The sequence below is a fragment of the Alnus glutinosa genome, chromosome 3 (assembly GCF_958979055.1).
Source record: "Alnus glutinosa chromosome 3, dhAlnGlut1.1, whole genome shotgun sequence".
Taxonomy (NCBI): domain Eukaryota; kingdom Viridiplantae; phylum Streptophyta; class Magnoliopsida; order Fagales; family Betulaceae; genus Alnus; species Alnus glutinosa.
In genome coordinates, this window is record NC_084888.1 from 8,298,304 (window position 1) to 8,317,279 (window position 18,976).

At 34.5% G+C, this 18,976-nt stretch overlaps 1 protein-coding gene across 2 annotated transcripts; it reads left to right on the forward strand.

The window, feature by feature from the left end:
* The first annotated feature begins 12,907 nt into the window (after nt 1-12,907).
* On the forward strand, nt 12,908-18,976 carry LOC133863092 (calcium-transporting ATPase, endoplasmic reticulum-type). Of its 2 annotated transcripts, none has more exons than XM_062299083.1 (8): nt 12,908-13,057; nt 13,478-15,023; nt 15,110-15,231; nt 16,112-16,390; nt 16,480-16,863; nt 17,179-17,288; nt 17,362-17,590; nt 18,228-18,976. In XM_062299083.1, the coding sequence occupies exons 2-8, from the start codon at nt 13,556-13,558 to the stop codon at nt 18,786-18,788; spliced, it is 3,153 nt and encodes a 1,050-aa protein (XP_062155067.1). In that variant the 5' UTR covers nt 12,908-13,057; nt 13,478-13,555; the 3' UTR covers nt 18,789-18,976. The 2 variants fall into 2 exon arrangements, with proteins under 2 accessions (XP_062155067.1, XP_062155068.1); XM_062299084.1 differs by having other exon boundaries at nt 12,944-13,077.

Below are 18,976 nucleotides of genomic sequence, written 5' to 3' on the forward strand. Positions count from 1 at the left end.
CAACACAATGATCTTTTACCAAAGAACTGGGTAGCACTATAATTCATTTTTCTTCTAAGTAGTATAATTAGGAAAATTGCACTTACCCCCTCAAACGATGCAATTTACAATGTATCTTCCTTAATGTTTCAATTTTTGCAATGACCCTATCCATCTACAACTCAATTTGCAATGCCCAATTATAGTTTATTTTATTTTTACTTAACACAAGCACATCATGTGATCCACTTGTGGACAGTAGATGGCACATAGTTCCTTTTTTATTTTTTATTTTTTATGCAATGAACTTAATTACTCTTTGTTGAGGTTATGTATTAAGTCATGACTTTGGAAGTTTTAGTGAGATTGTAAGAAAACAAACCGCCTACACTGAATATATCAATTGATTGATTGACCCGATAAATGAATGTTCAATGGCTAGGCATAATGACATTTTGTTCCCATATTAAGTTTAAGAGCATTTTATCTTAGATTAAGCATTGATATTAGACATTTTCACATATTCTGAGGGTGAAAAGACTCTGGAAGTTTATTCGAATGAGCCTTACAACTCGGATGAGTAAACTGACCAGGATACTTGTTATTTTAATTCCTTCTTAGCATGATTACTTTATATGTTAAACGTGCATGTTTGTAAATCACATGAAATTAATTTTAGAGCAATGTGAACTCTATTTTTGTGAAATCGTATGATGAATAATGAAATGATGTAATATGAGAGTTTTGTAAATGCATGCATATAAAAGATAATAGCAAATTGTATCGTATGACTTGGTGCTTTATATACGGATGAAGACCATGGCCTACTATCATTCGGGTTATTTCTTATAGTCAAAAAGATTTATGTTTATTATTTAGCCTTAGATCCAATAATTTTATAGGTGATCGGTGCAACCATGTTTGATTGGTGATCACAGTGATGTCATCGTTAGTAGTGTAGATCACTCGAAGTTTAAATCCGGTCGAACCACTAGCGATGGCGGTATGCGGCACCATCAGAGCATTAGTGTTATACTATAGGTTCCTCGAAATAGCGTCAACCTTACCAATAACGCGTTAAGAGCTTGGATATATTATATGGAATTAAACTATGACGTGTCTACTTTATATATCATATATTATAATTATAATACATCATCATGATATTCTTGTCATTTAACAGAGGATTACACATTAAGTTACTACTTGTGATTTGAAAACATTTTTGCTAAAATAACTGAGTTCACCATATGATTACATGCTTAGTGTGTATTGTATTATTCACTAGTTTATGAAGCATGTCTTGAATTCGAGACATTCAAGCTTTTGCTGTAGGAAAATAAACATATTGCGTAAGATCTTTTATTTGACCTCACCTCATTTTACATGATCCTCTTTTTTCTTTTCTTTTTTCTTTTTCTTTTTTGCATTTTACAGGATCCTCATTTACGAAAGGAACATCTTGAGGTGTTTCCTTTCAAAGACAAGGACATTCGGGCATAAGCCTATGACTTTTTGAAAGAAATCCAGGGTATAGGCATAGAGCCAAGTTCCGTTGTTGAGCCTTTGGAGAAGCGCATTCTACGTGAATTGTCGTGGACTTACACTTTTATCTTTTTCACCTGTAAAATATTTGTGTTTTATAGCTATTGAACATTTTGAGGATGGATGTTGGGGATCCAAACATGAGGCCAGCTTTGGACCATATCTCTAAGCTGATTTTTTGAGGAGTTTGACCTAATCTTAAGTGGTGAATTGTGGCATGATTTTGAGAATCATTTGCATGATAGGTTTTTTGAATTTATTTGTGAATATTATCAGTTTTATGGTAACCCTTTGATGTAGGGTTGTACATGAGCGATTATTAATCGCAACTAACCATACTATTATCCGTTATCCGCATATGCGGATGTGGTGGTCACTACCATCAACGGTGATCACTTCCACGGGTTAGGCAACCACCATGAATCGCCACATCAATCTATACAGTTTTATTTATTTATTTTTATTTTTTATGTGTAACAAGGCAACATCCTCACCTTAAAAAAAAAAAAAAAAAAAAAAAAAAAAAAAAAAAAGACTATATGTTTAGTTACTTTTTAAGAAGCGTTATGTATTTGATTTTTTGAAAAGTGTTTTGTGAATTTTTTTTTAAAGAGTTTTATAGTTTGTTTTGAAAAGTGTGTTATTGTCCTAGGGCTGGCAAAATGGGTTCACATGTCAGGTTCGGGTCAACCCATTAAATGTTAACCCTGACACGACCGTTTAGCTAAAAGGGTCAGACTCTTCGATCCACTTAAATAACAAGTTGACACGACCCGTTTGACACATTTGTTAAACAAGTCGTATTAGGTTGACACGCTCTATTTGACCCATTATATAATAAATACCATAAAAATAAAAATAAAAAACACAAATATAAACTAAAAAAAATCATATTGTCTGAATAATCATATTACTCCACTATCCGACCAAACTAAAAAAGAGAAGTTACTACTTTAAAGTTTCATTGTTTCAACACAAAAAATGGCTATCAAAGAGCCAACTATCTGTGATTATCTTTGTCATGGAAATGCTATATAAATATTATAAAAAATCAACCATGACTTGAATTGCAAATAAAATGTACATCAACAAAATAAGTAATAAAAATTTCAAAATGTTGAACTTAATAATGTCTTTTAAAAATTTAAGCTAGTCTCCAAAAAAATGAAGCCTTAGGATGATAAGCCTTTATATCATTTGCTTCACTAACAATATGCCCAAAATCAGGTTTCAATCATTGGCTCATTGGCTTTGGCTCAACAAGATAGCTCCACACATGATCGGTTGGATTGCCTTACTGCCCTTACATAGTTGAAATTATATCTTTGAGAACCTGAGTGGAAATGAGACACATGGATGTCAATCTTAAAAACAAGTCAAAAATAAACCCAAGTAGGAACTCTTCCTTGAAAAATGCGGGACTTAAAAGAGTCACAAGAATACAAAGTGTATAAAAAACCCATGCACTTCAACAATATAATCCAAACATATTACAAAAGTAGCTCCTAGATGATGATGAAGAAGCTTTCTTTTTCACCAGTCATTTCAAAATTTGGTTAAGGTACTTGCATTTAGTTTTTTATAAAACTTGAATTTGGTTTGATTTCATTTCGCAAAATAAAGGGGAAAAAAAAAATACAAATACAAACTCAAAAATGTGCGTTCCTAAACAAGGCATGTAGGTTACAAGGATGTTCACTAAACACACAAAAGCAAAATTATGTTTCATTGTAGAAACTAAACGCGTTTGAAACTAGTAGGATTTGCCTAATCATTAAAATTAAAGTCTCGAATCAAGGTATTGAATCAAAAAAAAATTGCACAAATACAAATTGAAGCAAACAGTGACACAACAAGTTTGTTATACCAACAACTTACATCAACTAAAACTGAAAACTTACAAAGTTAAGGAATAATAACAGATCTCGAACCAGATGAAATGTCCTTGGAATTGATATCCATTGTCATAATATCTTCTACTAGCTCATCCAACTTCATTTGTGTGTGTTCTATATCAAAAGATAAGAATTAGAGTTATTATCTAGTATAGTAAAAAACTTCTACAAGTTAATGAAGAAATTAAATATGCAAATAACTAATAATAGAAATAATATTACATTGCTCTTAATATAACCAATCTCTAGTGCAAACTAGTGCCTCAACGACATCAGGCTTGAGCGAACTCCTAAATTGATCAATCACACGCCCACAAACACTAAAAGTGGATTCTGATGCAACTGTAGAAATATCATGAGCCATACAAGCTACATCATGATAATGAAATTCATTTCCTTTCCAAAATGCAAGAATGTTGAATTTCGCATTCCTATCCAGCCTAAGTTCATCCAAATAAAGTTCCATTTGACTCTTTTGTATACCAACATCATTCATTTCAAATGTATCAAAATCCTGCATGAAAAAGAGAGAATACAAACATAATTTGCTAAACTAAATGATATATACTAATAATGTCACATAATTCAATAAATAAACATATAATTTTACCTTCATCATTTCCATAGTCTCCAGGGGATATTCTTGAGGATCAACATGGTTTTCAACATCTACTTAGAGCTTGCTTGTAGTTCCCCAAACTTCAGATATTGTTTGGGTGAATTTATGGGTAAGTTTCCTCAAACCCTAAATTTATGGGCATTTTATTTAAGTAGTATTTTGTGGGTTTAACCCTAAGACTTCTTTATGGGTTAACATTATTGTATTGGGTTAGTGATTAGTGTTTATGGGTATATGTTTGGAACCCTCAGAACTTTATGGGTAATCCAACCATATAGCTCTTGAACGATTCAAGTGCTACTTAGAGTATTTATTGTTTAGAATGCTAAATAAGTGCAATGTGCTATGTTTTTAGAGACATTGCGAGTTGAGCTTAGAGTCGTTGGGAGATTTGTATACAAGCGGCCTAAAATGAGTATTCTACTCACTGAGAAAAAGACACTATTTCTATGTACCTAACAGAAATGCAAATAATATGTGTTTTATTACCGAACCGACATTATGATAATTATGCGTTTTGAAATATTTAGGTAGTTTCAATTATGTTGAGATATAGCAATGATGTTTATGAGAATTGTTGCATGAATGAAAAGTGTTATTTGAAATGATTTGAAATATTTGATTGCTTACTGTTGTTGGGATTTAAATTATGCAAAGCTGTTTGAGGAATAACATGTTGACTGGTCTTACCATTTCGTAAAGAATGCATTGTTTGCAAAGAGAAGGAATATAGAATTTGAACAGCAAGCATGAAGCATGTACATCGAACAAGATAATAGTAAAATAAAAAAAATAAAAGATTGCAAGCCTCCAAATTGTATGAAGGGATTAGTCATTGGGGGTGATTACAAGCTTTCACTACCTCGGGGCAAGCCTCATACATCAAAGAAAAATGACTTAAAAGAGAAAACTGAGGCAAGCCCCATATAGCTAAAAAGAGAAAATAAATAAAAGAGATAGAAAACTTAAGCATGTATAGCATTGTTTTTAGGAGTGTGATGTTTTCATGATATGATATATAGTAGTTTTTATGTTAGACATATTAGTATGCATATGAGTCTTAATGGGCAAGAGCATATGTATATTTCTATCGACTAGATTGCATTAATTTAAGGGCATTGAACTTTAATATATTTAGATGTTTATGCTACCAGATTGGGTAATGCAAGTGTCTTGTAGTAGGTGGGCGGACTGTCGTTCATTCGGCATGAAGCTGTAATGCACATAGACACGGAGGTACCTATATTTAGAAACGCTAGATCTTTGTATTGCTGAGCAAGATGTCATTGTTTTGAGCTTCAGTATACTATATGTTTACGCTACCAGATTGGGTAATGCAAGTGTCCTATAGTAGGTAGGCGGACTGTCGTTCATTTAGCACGAAGCTATAATGAACTTGACATGGAGTTATCTACATTTGGAAATGTTGGATCATGGTATAACGGAGCTACCAAATATAAAAGTAATATATTGTAGATGAGTCTATATGTAGAAGCTTCCAATGTGAGATGACTGGAACTTCTATATATGTTCACAGCTACATAGTACGCTTTAATGAATTTATAATATATCGGTGTTTACTTTACCAACTACATTATTGTTTCTAAGGGACGAATTTCATAACTCAAAACGATAGCAGTATAGTAAACGTATGATAGAAAATAAAACTCAGTTTTTTTGTGAAAACTCAATGATTTTTATACCATTGAGGTCTCGGTATGTTTTATACTGAGACGATGATCTCATTCTTTCACCTATACGTATGTGGCTATCACCACAACCGTATAGATGCTACTCATTTGGCTGCAGGTACACCTGAGGTGAATGACAATCCAATAGCTCTGTATTTGGGATATTACTAATGAAGCCTGATGCGACAGTTGTAATGTGTTAGATTATGATGTCCACTCTTTTGTGCATCTTGTATATGGCTTGTGACCTACGTGTCATTTATTATTTTGCGTAGCCATTCTTTTGTTATACGATGTAAATGTTGTTAAGTCTTAAACAAATAGACTCATTATGGCTCATTTGTGTAAACAATAGGTTCTATTATGGATATGCTTTTCCGCCGAGATTACGATTGTATCATTATGTTTTTCGCTACTTAGATGTAATTTTGATTATCAGGTGCATATGCCACATGTTGGTTGAGCGACAAATAGTTGTGCCACTGTGATGACTTATTTATGTTGAATGTTTTCAAAAAAAGAAAAAGAAAAAAAGGGTCTTCACAACATTAATTTCTTATACCCATCTTCACTCTCATTATGTTGCTTCAATGTCGCATAGATCATGAAAACCGCTGGAAAGTATAAGTTGGCTATGGAATACTTAGTACCAGAAAAGTCACAAGTAGCATGATAAAAACAAGCCAAGAAAGTTCTAATACTATCCACATTTTCTCACTCAAGTACACTAGGGCAATGCTTAAAGTTAGAATCAATCAACTCTAAATGACAAAAAGCATGCCAATAAGAAACAACACTCTTAGGCATTAGGAAGGTGGAATTCTATCTAGTTGGAACATCTTGTCTCAATCTCTTTCTACCGTCCAAAGACATTTGATTCACAGATTCAAGAAACCTCTTTTTCCTCCCTTTTGATCATTTAACATACTTAATGCTCTCACGAACCTTGTGGAGAGAACTATCAATCTCTTTCAACCCATCTTGTATAATCAGATTAAGAATATGTTCACAGCAACAAAGGTGAAAGAACTCACCAGTAGAAGAAAGAACTTTCTTAATGTTCAATTGATTTTTTAATAAATCAACAGAAACATCATTGGAAGAAGCGTCATCTAAGGTTATAGAGAAAATCTTAGTCTCAATCCCCCACTCTGGTAGCAAATTATAAAATTTTTCACACAGAGAGATACTATTATGTGGTGGGGGCATGAAGGAAAAATTCAACACCCTTTTATGTAAGACCCAATTTTTGTCAAGAAAATTTGTTGTGAGACACATATACCCATCAGTTGTCAAAGAAGTTTACAAATCAGATATTAAACAGATCCTCCCAGGAGAAGCATTCAACATAAATTTAACCATTTTCCCTTCGATACATTTTAATCATATCAAACTTAGTAGTATTTCTAGAGATGAGTGGCACATCATTTCGCAAGTATTGCAACATTTCTCTTATACCATCATACTCAACAAATCGAAATGGCAAGTTATGCTTAATAACTAAAGTAATGAATAATTCTCTAAATTTTTCAGTGTCAAATTTAGAGGCACTTATAGACAAAGACCATTGATTTTGGGATATGAGCAGCTGCCCAATATCACACGTGTTTCTCCTCGAGCATTTTTTTATGTGACGCTTTAGATTTCCAATTCCATATGCACCTAGAACCACGTGTGTAGTATCACAATACTTGCATTTGGCCCGTGGCTTGTCGTCATTTGGACATTTACCAGGAATGTAATTAAAATAGTTCCAAACATCCGATGTCTTCCTACGCTTTTGGGCCTTTTTTTAATACTACTCCCCATACTAATAGGGACATCTTCTATTGTATCTAGTTCAATCAAATATTCATAATCTTCTACTTCAAGAAGATTTGCCACACGTTCTTCGTCACTCATCTGTACACATCATGGATCGTTTAAGAACAAAGAATTTGAATGTTAGAGGCAGTAAGAAAAAGAAAAAGAAAAGAAAAAAACAACACCACCACCCAATTTCGAGCTTGTTAAGTAATTTTAAAAACACTTAACAATTTTAATAGACAAAGACATAGATGTACAACATGTTTCCTATCATTGCGGGTGCATATATATATATATATATATATATATATATATATATATATGACAATTTCTACACCTTTGCTTTGTATATTTATAAAAGCAAATTAAAGTGAAGTCCAGGTGTTTTTCCATTTCAGAGCACCAATCTGCTCTAAAACTCAGCTTAGACATCATGGTGGAATACTTTATAAATGGATTAAATATGATCCTTATTTTGCTTTTATTTATTCTCCAAAGATTATTAAAAAAAGAAAAAAAGAGCGGTGATCAGATTTAATAAAGAATTGTACGTGGTAGATGACCTTCGGTGCATATACATTGGGTTTAGGCCTCTGAGATTATGATTCACACGTTTTCAGAACAAAGAAGCTAAATATTAGAAGTAGTAAAAAACAAACCAAAACCCAATTTCAAGCTTGTTAAGTAATTTTAAAAATACTTAACAATTTTAACAAACAAAGAGTCAAAGATGTACAACATGTTTCTCGTCATTACAACCACATAGTCACAGACATATGCTCACATGCTTTGGTTAGGGAAGATGTGTTTCAAAGTGACCTCTAGTTATGAAAGAATCTATATGTTCAGAATTTTCTTGACAAATTTTGCTCAAGATCTAATGAGCAAGTTGGAAAAGAAAATTCAGAAAAAGGACTTGAGAGAAATATATGATGAACCTTGAGTATCAAAATTTTTAACTTGCCTAAACAAATAGCCAAAGACACTCACGGTCCCACAGAAGTGCTGAGAGAGAGGGAGAGTTTCTTTGTTAGTTGCGATCAACTTTTTCCAGTTCACAGTAACGGCAAAACTTTAGATGTTACTGTTCACATTTTTTTTAATTTTAATTTTACATTTTTCAATAACAATTAACATCAAAGCATTCTCGTTTTTTATATCACATCAATAACTTTTTATTAACTATTCAAATAAAAAAATTCACTACAATACAAAACTTTTTCACTTTTCTACATAAATTATTTTTACTTTATATCATATCATCACTTTTTACTAATTTCAAAATTAACAACCCACTATTCTATTCTGTATATACATTTGCCAGCACCTTTGTTCTTTGGTTTTTTTTTTTGTCACTTAATTTGAGTTTTGCTGCATTTGCAAGAAAGAACAAAGGCAAAGGTTGCAAAGCTAGATGAAATGAAAGTGCAAAGGAGAAGAATGAAGAGTTTCGGCTAGGAGACTGTGTAGTGATATAGGGTTTGTTTGTCGAGCAATATTACAGAACAGCACTGTTTATGTACTTTTTTTTTCATTTTTTTTTTTTTATATATTTTCCACTACTAATCAACATCAAAACATTCCCACTTTTTTCACTTTTTATATCACATCAATAAGTTTTTATTATTATCTAAACAAAAAAATTCACTACAATACAAAACTTTTTTACTTTTTTATACAAATTCTTTTTATTTTATATCACATTATCACTTTTTACTAATTTCAAAATTAACAATCCCACTACTCTGTTCTGTTCTGTATAGATCTTTGCCAAACAAACCCATAATCTCCGTGAAACAAGGCTCCAGGTGATCAGAGATTCAGACTGATTGATATTTGATAGGCGTTACTGTGTGACGTGTGCGTAGCAAGCTCTAGCAACAACCAATAGGTTCTGAGATGCAAGACTTGCAAGCTGAAAAGTGAAATCCAGTTGGAAACTGGGTGAAAGGCGAAAACTTGAAAGTCAATTTACTTTGTGTTTTATGTGTGAATGTCTTGCGTTTTGTACGTAATTGTGAAATTGAAAGCAATGAAACGTAGAAAGAGAGAGGTAACGTTACTAACGTAGTCTTATTTTTTAGTGACAAGAAAAAAAAAAAAAAAAAGTTTTAGTATACTGGTCGACCTGTGGGTATGACGGGTTGATCCGTTTATCAAATAAATCTAACGGGCTGATCCGCTTATGATCCGAACCATTTTAAATTCAACTCTTACTTTTTAATTTTGTGTCGAATTCGTGAGATTGTGTCAACAATTGCTAATCTTTAATGCAGTGGGCACATCTAAAAACATAACCGACACTTGATATGAGTTTTTAGCATTTGAAAAGTAAAAAGAATTTTGTAAAATTTTACCAAATTAGGTATTTTCTGTAACTAGCTCTCAAAAATATTGCCGAAACCGAAAACACAAATTAAATATTTTCAGAACTTAAAATCATATTTCTCTTGAAACTACAGTGAGACTAATATAAAATCAAATGCACTTTATAGTTTTTCCTTAGTGATTGAAAAATGATCAAAACACTCACAATGCACAACAATGACACAACACCAAGGTACATTGGGGTGGAGCCCACACATTGGGTTCCACCCCAATGTGCCTTGGTGTTGTACCATTGTTGTGCACAAAGAGTGCAAGGATCACTCCCCTGAAGAAAGAGTTTGTCGGTATCAAAGTAGCCCAGAACTTTTTTGTTTTTTATTTTTTATTTTTTATTTTGCTTGAAAACAACTTTTCAAAAACGGCAAAATCGAAAATAATTTTAAACGGGCTTGTACTATTACAAAATTTGCTGTTTGTTAAAGTTTTTTTTTCTTGGTCCTTTTATTTTTTTCTTCGGAACAAAATATTACAAATAATAAAAATAAAATTATGAAAAAACGCTTAAAACTATTTTCATATTTATGTAAAATCAAAACACCTTTTTAAATAATATAAAAAAAAAAAAAAAAAAAAAAAAAAAAAAAAACTCCATTCAAATTACATTAACAAACAGAATGATTCTTACGCAACACATTTTGATTTAACTTTTACAGTGGGAATTCCTTTTTTTTTTTTGTTTAATGAGTGGAAATTCTTTCTCAGTTTAGCAGAAAATAACCTGCCAATGCCATCATGCTATCTTGCGTAGTACTCTGTTTTAAAGCAAATATTTGTTTATGGTCAGAAAAAAGAAAGCACATGTCCACAAAAGGAAGCTACAAAAAAAAATTACGCGGTCCCATGCCTAGCTTTGTCAGATTCTCTAATTCGGTGATACTCTAATTTAAGTAAGACAAAGAAGTTTCCTGAATTTTTTTTTTTAATTAAAAAAAAAAAGACAAGAAAAAAAGACAAAGAAGTTTCCTGGAACTTTGGTTGCTCGCATAAAAGATTGCCTCCTCTCATTTGACGCGCAACGCAGAAGCCTGTCTAGCTGTCCTGTCCCGTCCCCACTCCACTGTCAGAGTCCTATAAAAAGCCATTTCCTTCTGTCACTGGAACTCTATATATATATATATAAACAATAAATTCAAAAACATATTATTTACTGACGTACGAGCCCTTGCAAGCTAACCCATTAATAGCATTTATTTTTGCCCTTCAATTATTTCATCCATGTATAATAATGTATTCGTTCAAATTCCTAAGTAAAATTTGGGTAACTAATTAATTAGCCAAACACATTTAGGTAAATTAAGGTAGCATTTTCACAGACGTGGATCGTGGCGCCATCACTTTTTTAATCCTAAAATATTTCAGCAATCGAGACAAAAGTTTGTCTATGTTTTCAAGTTTGAAAATTTGCAACACTTGGGCTGGCCGCCAGCCGACACCAACCAACCAAACAATTTAAAAGGAAAAATAAAGTATACTTACTTCGAATTATCAGATAATTTATAATATTTTATTTTTAATTGAAATAATATATTTTTTTTAATTATCAAAAAAATTATAATATACTTAGTTTGATTTAAAAAATCACGAACACCTTAAATTTTTTCAAAAAAAAAAAAAAAAAAAAACTCTTTAGAGAAAAAAAGCAAAAGAAAAATATTAAACCCTAGCTGTGGATTATAACTGAGCCACCTCCAGCAATCATATTTGGGTGGCTTGGCCACCTATAAACATTTAAACCCCTTGCCAGTTTGTTTTTTCTTTTCCATTATCTTGCCTTTTTCTTTTTTTCTTTTTTTAATTAATTTTTTATGTTGTAACTGTTAAGAGTCTCACATTGTCAATGTATACTTAAGTTATAGGCTTTTATAAGCCTTGAACAAACATCTCCCTTTAAAGTGTATTTTGTGAAAGAGTAAGACTTAATAGATTTTATTATGGTACCAGAGCTTTAGAGTCTTGAACAATGTTGGACCTTCCTTCCTGTTGTACACGTATTTGGACAATAGTGCTACACATGAGGGGGCGTGTTAAGAGTCTCACATTGTCAAGGTATGTCTAGGTTGTGAACTTTATAAGCCTGATGTTTTTTTGTGAAAGATTAAAGTTTAATAAACTTTATTAGTAATTAGAGTTATATGTGCAATTTTTTTGAATTTATAACGTGAACTCCAGCTAGCAAAGTCATAGCCTTCGCCCTTCCACACTGCGATTAGGTCAACAAATATAAAATCCAGCAGGTCCCCGCTGTGTCTCGCATTTCACCAACTAATCTACTGTGTTTGTTGGGTGTTTCTACATTTGTTTCTTGGTTTTGCTTTTGTGTCTATTGCTTTTGTGTCTATCTCAAGCAGTTAAAGTTAAAGTAGCTACTCAAAAACTATAAATATTTATTTTAGCTACTCTAACAGTTAAAAACACTCCAACAATACTCTTTATTCTACTCTTCATTTCATTAAAATATTGTTTTTTAATCATTTTCTTTTATTAAATGATAGAGAGGGAGAAGAAGAGAGAGAAAAAATATTAATAAAAAATTTATAAACAGGTGAACAGTGAATAGCCAGTGTTGGCTATTCACTATTCAATGTTGAAGATAAAAAGTCATAGTAGCTAATCTGTTGGAGGGGAAAAAATGTTCAAAATAGTCATATTTAACTATTTTGGTTAAAATAACTACTCTGTTGGAGATAGCTGTCTTGGGGTTCAAAAATAAAAAAATAAAGAAAACACACACACAGATATTCTATCATATGGGTATGGCCACAAGTCAACAGCATTAACTTACCCAAAAAGGGCAGTGGCATGGAAAAATCAACGATCTGTAGTTAAGCCAGACTTTGAAGGGCATTAATTGGCTAGGTCTTCTTTTTTTAAAATTTTAACCGTTTTTGCAGAGGATTCTAAGATTCTTTCAAAACCAAAGTTTTAAAAGATGCCAAAATTCCGAACGCACTGAGAGGCAAAGTAAAGCCAAAGAATAGGATTAGTCCTACTCTTTACTTATATTCCTTTGTGTGTTTGACAAGGTTTTCAGTTTTCGCTCTCAGAGAGAGAGTGAACTCAAAGAATTTTTCTTTGGGCTTTGCTTTGTCTCCAAGCCATCAACTTTGCTGTTTACTTCCTCTTGTTGTTCAAAGGTTCATTTATTTTCCTTCATGTATGTTGGATATATAATTCAAATTTCAGTGTTTTCTTCTGGTTTTGCCATCTGGGTTTCTGTGGGTACCTTTTTTATTTTTTGCCGCATTATTTTGTAATGCTTTTTCTGAATCTCATGTTGGGTTTCATTTATGTGGCTATTATTAAGGTTGATGTTTAGTTGGCAGTTTGTAGTGTGTGCTGTCATTTGCAGACTGTTTTTGGCTAGCTGTGGTAGTAAAGAAGAAGTTAGAGGGGGTTCTTTTATTTTTTATTTTTTTTGGTTTCATTATTTGCCTCTGGAGGGACTCGAGAGGAAAATAAGTGGATGGTAGTTTGTAATTGTTCTGAACAATAAACGTCCTTGTGGAAGTTTAATTTGTTTGCTGAAATTTGTTCTTGTGTTTGTCTATTTTCAGGAATTTGGTATGATTTCAAGAGAATTTTGATTAAAATATTCGTTTGGTGTGGAATTTGAACTCCAAATTGATCCATCAATGGACGAGAAACCATTCCCTGCATGGTCATGGTCCGTGGAGCAGTGTTTGAAAGAGTTCAATGTGAAGCTTGACAAGGGTTTGAGCAGTTACGAGGTTGAGAAGCGGCGTGAGAGGTATGGTTGGAACGAGCTCACCAAAGAGAAGGGCAAGCCGTTATGGCGACTTGTATTAGAACAATTTGATGACATGCTTGTAAAGATACTTCTAGTTGCAGCCTGTATATCATTTATTCTAGCTTACATGCATGGAAGCGAATCTGGGGAGTCTGGATTTGAAGCTTTTGTGGAACCCTTTGTAATTGTCTTGATTCTAGTCCTCAACGCCATTGTTGGAGTTTGGCAAGAGAGCAATGCCGAAAGGGCGCTTGAGGCGCTAAAAGAGATGCAATGTGAATCTGGAAAGGTTTTAAGGGATGAGTACTTGGTGCCGGACTTGCCGGCGCGAGAGTTCGTCCCGGGTGATATTGTGGAATTGCAGGTTGGTGACAAAGTCCCCGCTGACATGAGAATTGCGGCTTTGAAAACGACGACTTTTAGAGTTGAGCAGAGCTCGTTGACTGGAGAGGCTATGCCCGTTTTGAAAGGCACTGATCCTCTATTCATGGATGACTGTGAGTTGCAAGCTAAAGAGAATATGGTTTTTGCAGGCACAACAGTTGTCAATGGGAGCTGTGTCTGTATTGTTGTTAGTACGGGGATGAACACTGAGATTGGGAAGATACAAAAGCAAATACACGAGGCTTCTCTGGAAGACAGTGACACCCCTTTGAAGAAGAAGCTGGATGAATTTGGGAGCAGGCTTACTACTGCAATTGGCCTTGTTTGCCTCGTTGTGTGGATCATAAACTACAAAAATTTCCTCTCATGGGATGTTGTGGATGGATGGCCTACGAATATTCAATTTTCCTTTGAGAAATGCACCTACTATTTTAAGATTGCTGTTGCTTTAGCGGTTGCTGCCATCCCAGAAGGCCTTCCTGCTGTTATTACGACCTCTTTGGCTCTTGGTACGAGGAAAATGGCACAAAAAAATGCAATTGTCCGGAAGCTTCCCAGTGTAGAAACCTTAGGATGTACAACTGTGATTTGTTCAGATAAAACTGGGACTTTGACTACAAATCAGATGTCTGTGACAGAATTCTTCACTTTGGGAGGGAAAACAACGGCTTCTCGAATCTTTCGTGTTGACGGCACTACTTATGATCCCAAGGACGGGGGAATTGTTGACTGGACTTGCTACAATATGGATGCCAATTTGCAAGCCATGGCAGAAATATGTGCTGTTTGCAATGATGCTGGGATCTTCTTTGATGGCCGACTCTATAGAGCTACGGGTTTGCCCACTGAGGCAGCTCTTAAGGTTTTGGTTGAAAAGATGGGAGTTCCAGATGCCAAGGTGAGGAACAAAATTCGCGATACACAACTTGCTGCAAACTATTTGATTGACCGCAGCAGGGTGAAATTAGGTGAGCAGAAAAAACTTTCTATGAATGACGTAAATTGTGTGACAGTAGTGAAATTTTCCACATTTATTCACTTTTGCTTACTGCAGGCTGTTGTGAATGGTGGGTGAAAAGATCCAAAAGGGTTGCCACATTGGAGTTTGATCGCATCCGCAAGTCAATGAGTGTTATTGTGCGGGAGCCATCTGGGCATAACCGACTTCTTGTCAAGGTGATTGTCATTTTTGAACTTCATACCTTTATCAAAAGGAAGATGGCTAATTTCTATGTCCAAATTGCTTTCTACAACTTGGTTTTGACCTTTTGAATTTGCTGTTGGTAAAATGAGCAGAAGATTAAGTGACATCTTCAATCTTTCCTCCCAGTAAAGTGTTATTTGGAAGGTTGACTTCACTCCAAGAAGTCAGCCTGAGATAACTTGTTATATTGTATACTTTTAGTGTATTATAATGACTGCATAAACAACAGAATTGTGTAAATAACCGGTTACAGTCCAGTGTTAATAGTATTATTTTCTTTTGCACTACTAAATTGTTGATGAATTTTCTTGAGAAAGCATCCTGACTAGTGTCACCTTGGCAAAGTTGGCTCTATATCTGTCTCAGTGATGCCTGTTTGAATTTTTACTGATGTGAGTTGAATTTTGACAGGGTTGACTTTCTTGTCTTGAAAACAATGCTCAGTAGTGATATTGTTTACTCTGATGCTTTTGTTAAAAATCAAGGTTTTGGATTTTTTTTTTTTTTTTTATTTTTTTTTATTTTTTTTTTTTTAATTATTAATTTTTTTTTTTGTTAAATTGCATACACAGTTAAAATAAAAACAAGCTTGATAAACTCATCAAAATTAGTTTGTGGGGAGGACTTGCAGAAAGTGGAAGTGCAACCTGTTTGATCAGTATTTTTGTCCAGATGAAATTGCTGACTGAATTGTCTGATTTTATATATAACCCTTCAGACAGTTGCTAGATAACTTCTTTGTGGTCAGGTCAACATTGCTTTATTCAGAAATTGCAGCATATTTCAACACTTATTTCATCTAACGTACTTGTACATTTTTTTTTTTTTTTTCTTTTAATTTGAGATTTACAGGGTGCTGTTGAGAGTATACTGGAGCGCACTTCTCACGTCCAACTTGCCGATGGATCCCTTATTCCAATAGATGAACCTTGTAGGCAACTATTGCTTTTGAAACTCCAGGAGATGAGTTCAAAGGGATTGCGTTGCTTGGGTTTGGCATATAAGGATGAATTGGGAGAGTTTTCTGACTACTATGCTGAGAATCATCCTGCCCATAAGAAGTTGCTTGATCCAGCTTACTACTCCTCAGTTGAAAGTGACTTAGTTTTTGTTGGGGTTGTTGGTCTGAGAGTGAGTATATGTCACTGGTTTTTCTGTTCACATCAATTAATTAAATCTGTATCTTATAAAGACTTTTATTTAATAACTAAATTGAACAGGACCCTCCGCGTGATGAAGTTCATAAAGCAATTGAGGATTGTAGAGGAGCTGGGATTAAAGTTATGGTGATAACTGGAGACAATAAATCCACAGCTGAGGCCATTTGTCAGGAAATTAATTTGTTTTTTAAAGGTGAGGATCTTAGAGGGAGAAGTTTAACAGGTAAAGAGTTCATGGCACTATCGTCTCCACAACAAATTGAAATGTTGTCAAAACCTGGAGGGAAGGTTTTCTCGCGTGCCGAGCCTAGGCATAAGCAAGAAATTGTGAGGATGCTGAAGGAGATGGGGGAGATTGTTGCAATGACTGGAGATGGAGTAAATGATGCGCCTGCTCTTAAACTTGCTGACATTGGGATTGCCATGGGAATTACTGGTACTGAGGTAATATATCCAATTAATCCTTAGGGCTTCTGTAATATGCCTTTTCTGTTGTGGGCTGTCTTAATCTCTCCTTCCCTCAATACCTCCTGCTGCGAAGGGGTTGCCACCACAAGCCAGTGCTGTAGCGTAAAGGGCAATGCAGCATCCAGTTTTTAACCATTGTTAGATTTTCCTTGCACTGAAATAAACCTATGCCTTATGTTAGAACAGATAATTTTCTCTTTAACTTTGGGCATTGTGGTATGACTTTAAGATCCTTTTAGAATCATGATGGTTACTGGTTAGTTAATAACCCTCCATTTTTAAACATTACAGGTTGCAAAAGAAGCTTCAGATATGATTTTGGCAGATGATAATTTTAGTTCCATTGTTTTGGCTGTCGCAGAGGGTCGGTCAATTTATAATAACATGAAAGCCTTTATCAGGTACATCTCTTACTTTGTCTCCTTGTCCCTTTTGACTGATTCAAGGAATTCTTTTAATTTCCTCAGCCTTCAGGTACATGATATCATCAAATGTTGGAGAGGTAATATCCATATTCTTGACTGCTGCACTGGGGATACCAGAATGTATGATACCTGTGCAGCTCCTGTGGGTGAATTTGGTTACTGATGGCCCTCCTGCAACCGCTCTTGGTTTTAACCCTGCCGATGTTGATATAATGCGGAAACCACCCCGCCGAAGTGACGATGCTCTAATACATTCTTGGGTTCTTCTCCGTTATTTGGTTAGTATGATTTACACTCTTCATCTTTGCCTCCAACTTCTGTATGGCAGAAGTTATGCTAGTCCCTTCTTATATATAATTTGCTACTATCTGAACCTAGCAGAACTGTGGCTTAACCACATAATTGAAGATAAACCAATATTTTCAGTTTCCAATAAAATTATTGGGCAATAATCCCATTTGGTTTTGTAATTCGTAGTGTTTCATATCACTCAGAACTATTTGCATTCATAGTGGGTCATTTGTCCCCTTTTAAGCTTGGAACTAAATAGTAACATTAAAGAGTAGGAATGAATAAAGGTCTTTTCTATGTAATAATTAATGTTATGAAATTTAAGTCCTTTAAAATATTTCTATCTACTATGTCCTATCATGGCAGCTGGGGATAGTTATGTGGTTGAAGTGGAGAGGATGATGGCGATAGTGGTGGTGGGTTATTTGAAACTACAAATGGAATTATTCACAATGGCAAAAACTAGTTCTGTTTCAGTTCCTATTTTAGGAAATACTTTTTTTTTTTTTTGTTTTTTGAGAAAAACTTTCTACCATTCACTCCCATGAGATAAACTGCTACTGAAAAGTTCACTCTACATATCAATTAAGTGAAGTTGTTAATATCCACTGTGTGTAATGGCAGGTAATTGGTTCCTATGTGGGCATTGCAACCGTTGGCATCTTTGTCTTGTGGTACACTCAACCTTCTTTTATGGGTATCAATCTCATCAGTGATGGGCATACACTAGTTGAATTATCTCAGCTTCGCAATTGGGGGGAGTGCCCGTCGTGGTCGAATTTCACAGCGAGCCCATTCACGGTTGCCGGGGGCCGCACGATCTCTTTTACAGACCCTTGCGACTATTTTTCCGTCGGCAAAGTGAAGGCAATGACTCTATCACTTTCTGTCTTGGTGGCAATCGAGATGTTCAATTCCCTGAATGCCGTTTCCGAAGACAATAGCTTGGTGAAAATGCCACCATGGAGGAACCCTTGGCTTTTGGTTGCCATGTCAGTCTCATTTGGACTTCACTGCCTCATACTCTACGTTCCCTTCCTGGCAGACGTGTTTGGTGTCGTACCATTGACTCTGAACGAGTGGATTTTGGTCATTTTGATATCAGCACCTGTGATTCTTATTGAGGAGGTTCTTAAATTTGTGGGGAGGAGTCAAAGGTGGATGGCAAAGGAGAAGACAGAATGATAACAAAAATTTCAAGCCCATGATTGGCGGGAAAGCAACTTCATACAGGAGCTCGCAGATGGACCAAACCATTCATTCATAAATTTATTTTTCTGAAAGGTTGTAGGGTTTTATATGGAGGACACACCAGTCACGTTTGTTCATAAACATTAGAAAAAAAGAAAAAGAAATTTAGAAGTATCGTTTCA

Bases quoted from the DNA above. Each gene is read 5' to 3' on its own strand.
- LOC133863092 (XM_062299083.1), top strand. From the start codon at position 13,556: ATGGACGAGAAACCATTCCCTGCATGGTCATGGTCCGTGGAGCAGTGT. The intron at 15,024-15,109 runs GTGAGCAGAAAA...TGCTTACTGCAG, and splicing joins CCGCAGCAGGGTGAAATTAG to GCTGTTGTGAATGGTGGGTG. The intron at 15,232-16,111 runs GTGATTGTCATT...TGAGATTTACAG, and splicing joins ATAACCGACTTCTTGTCAAG to GGTGCTGTTGAGAGTATACT.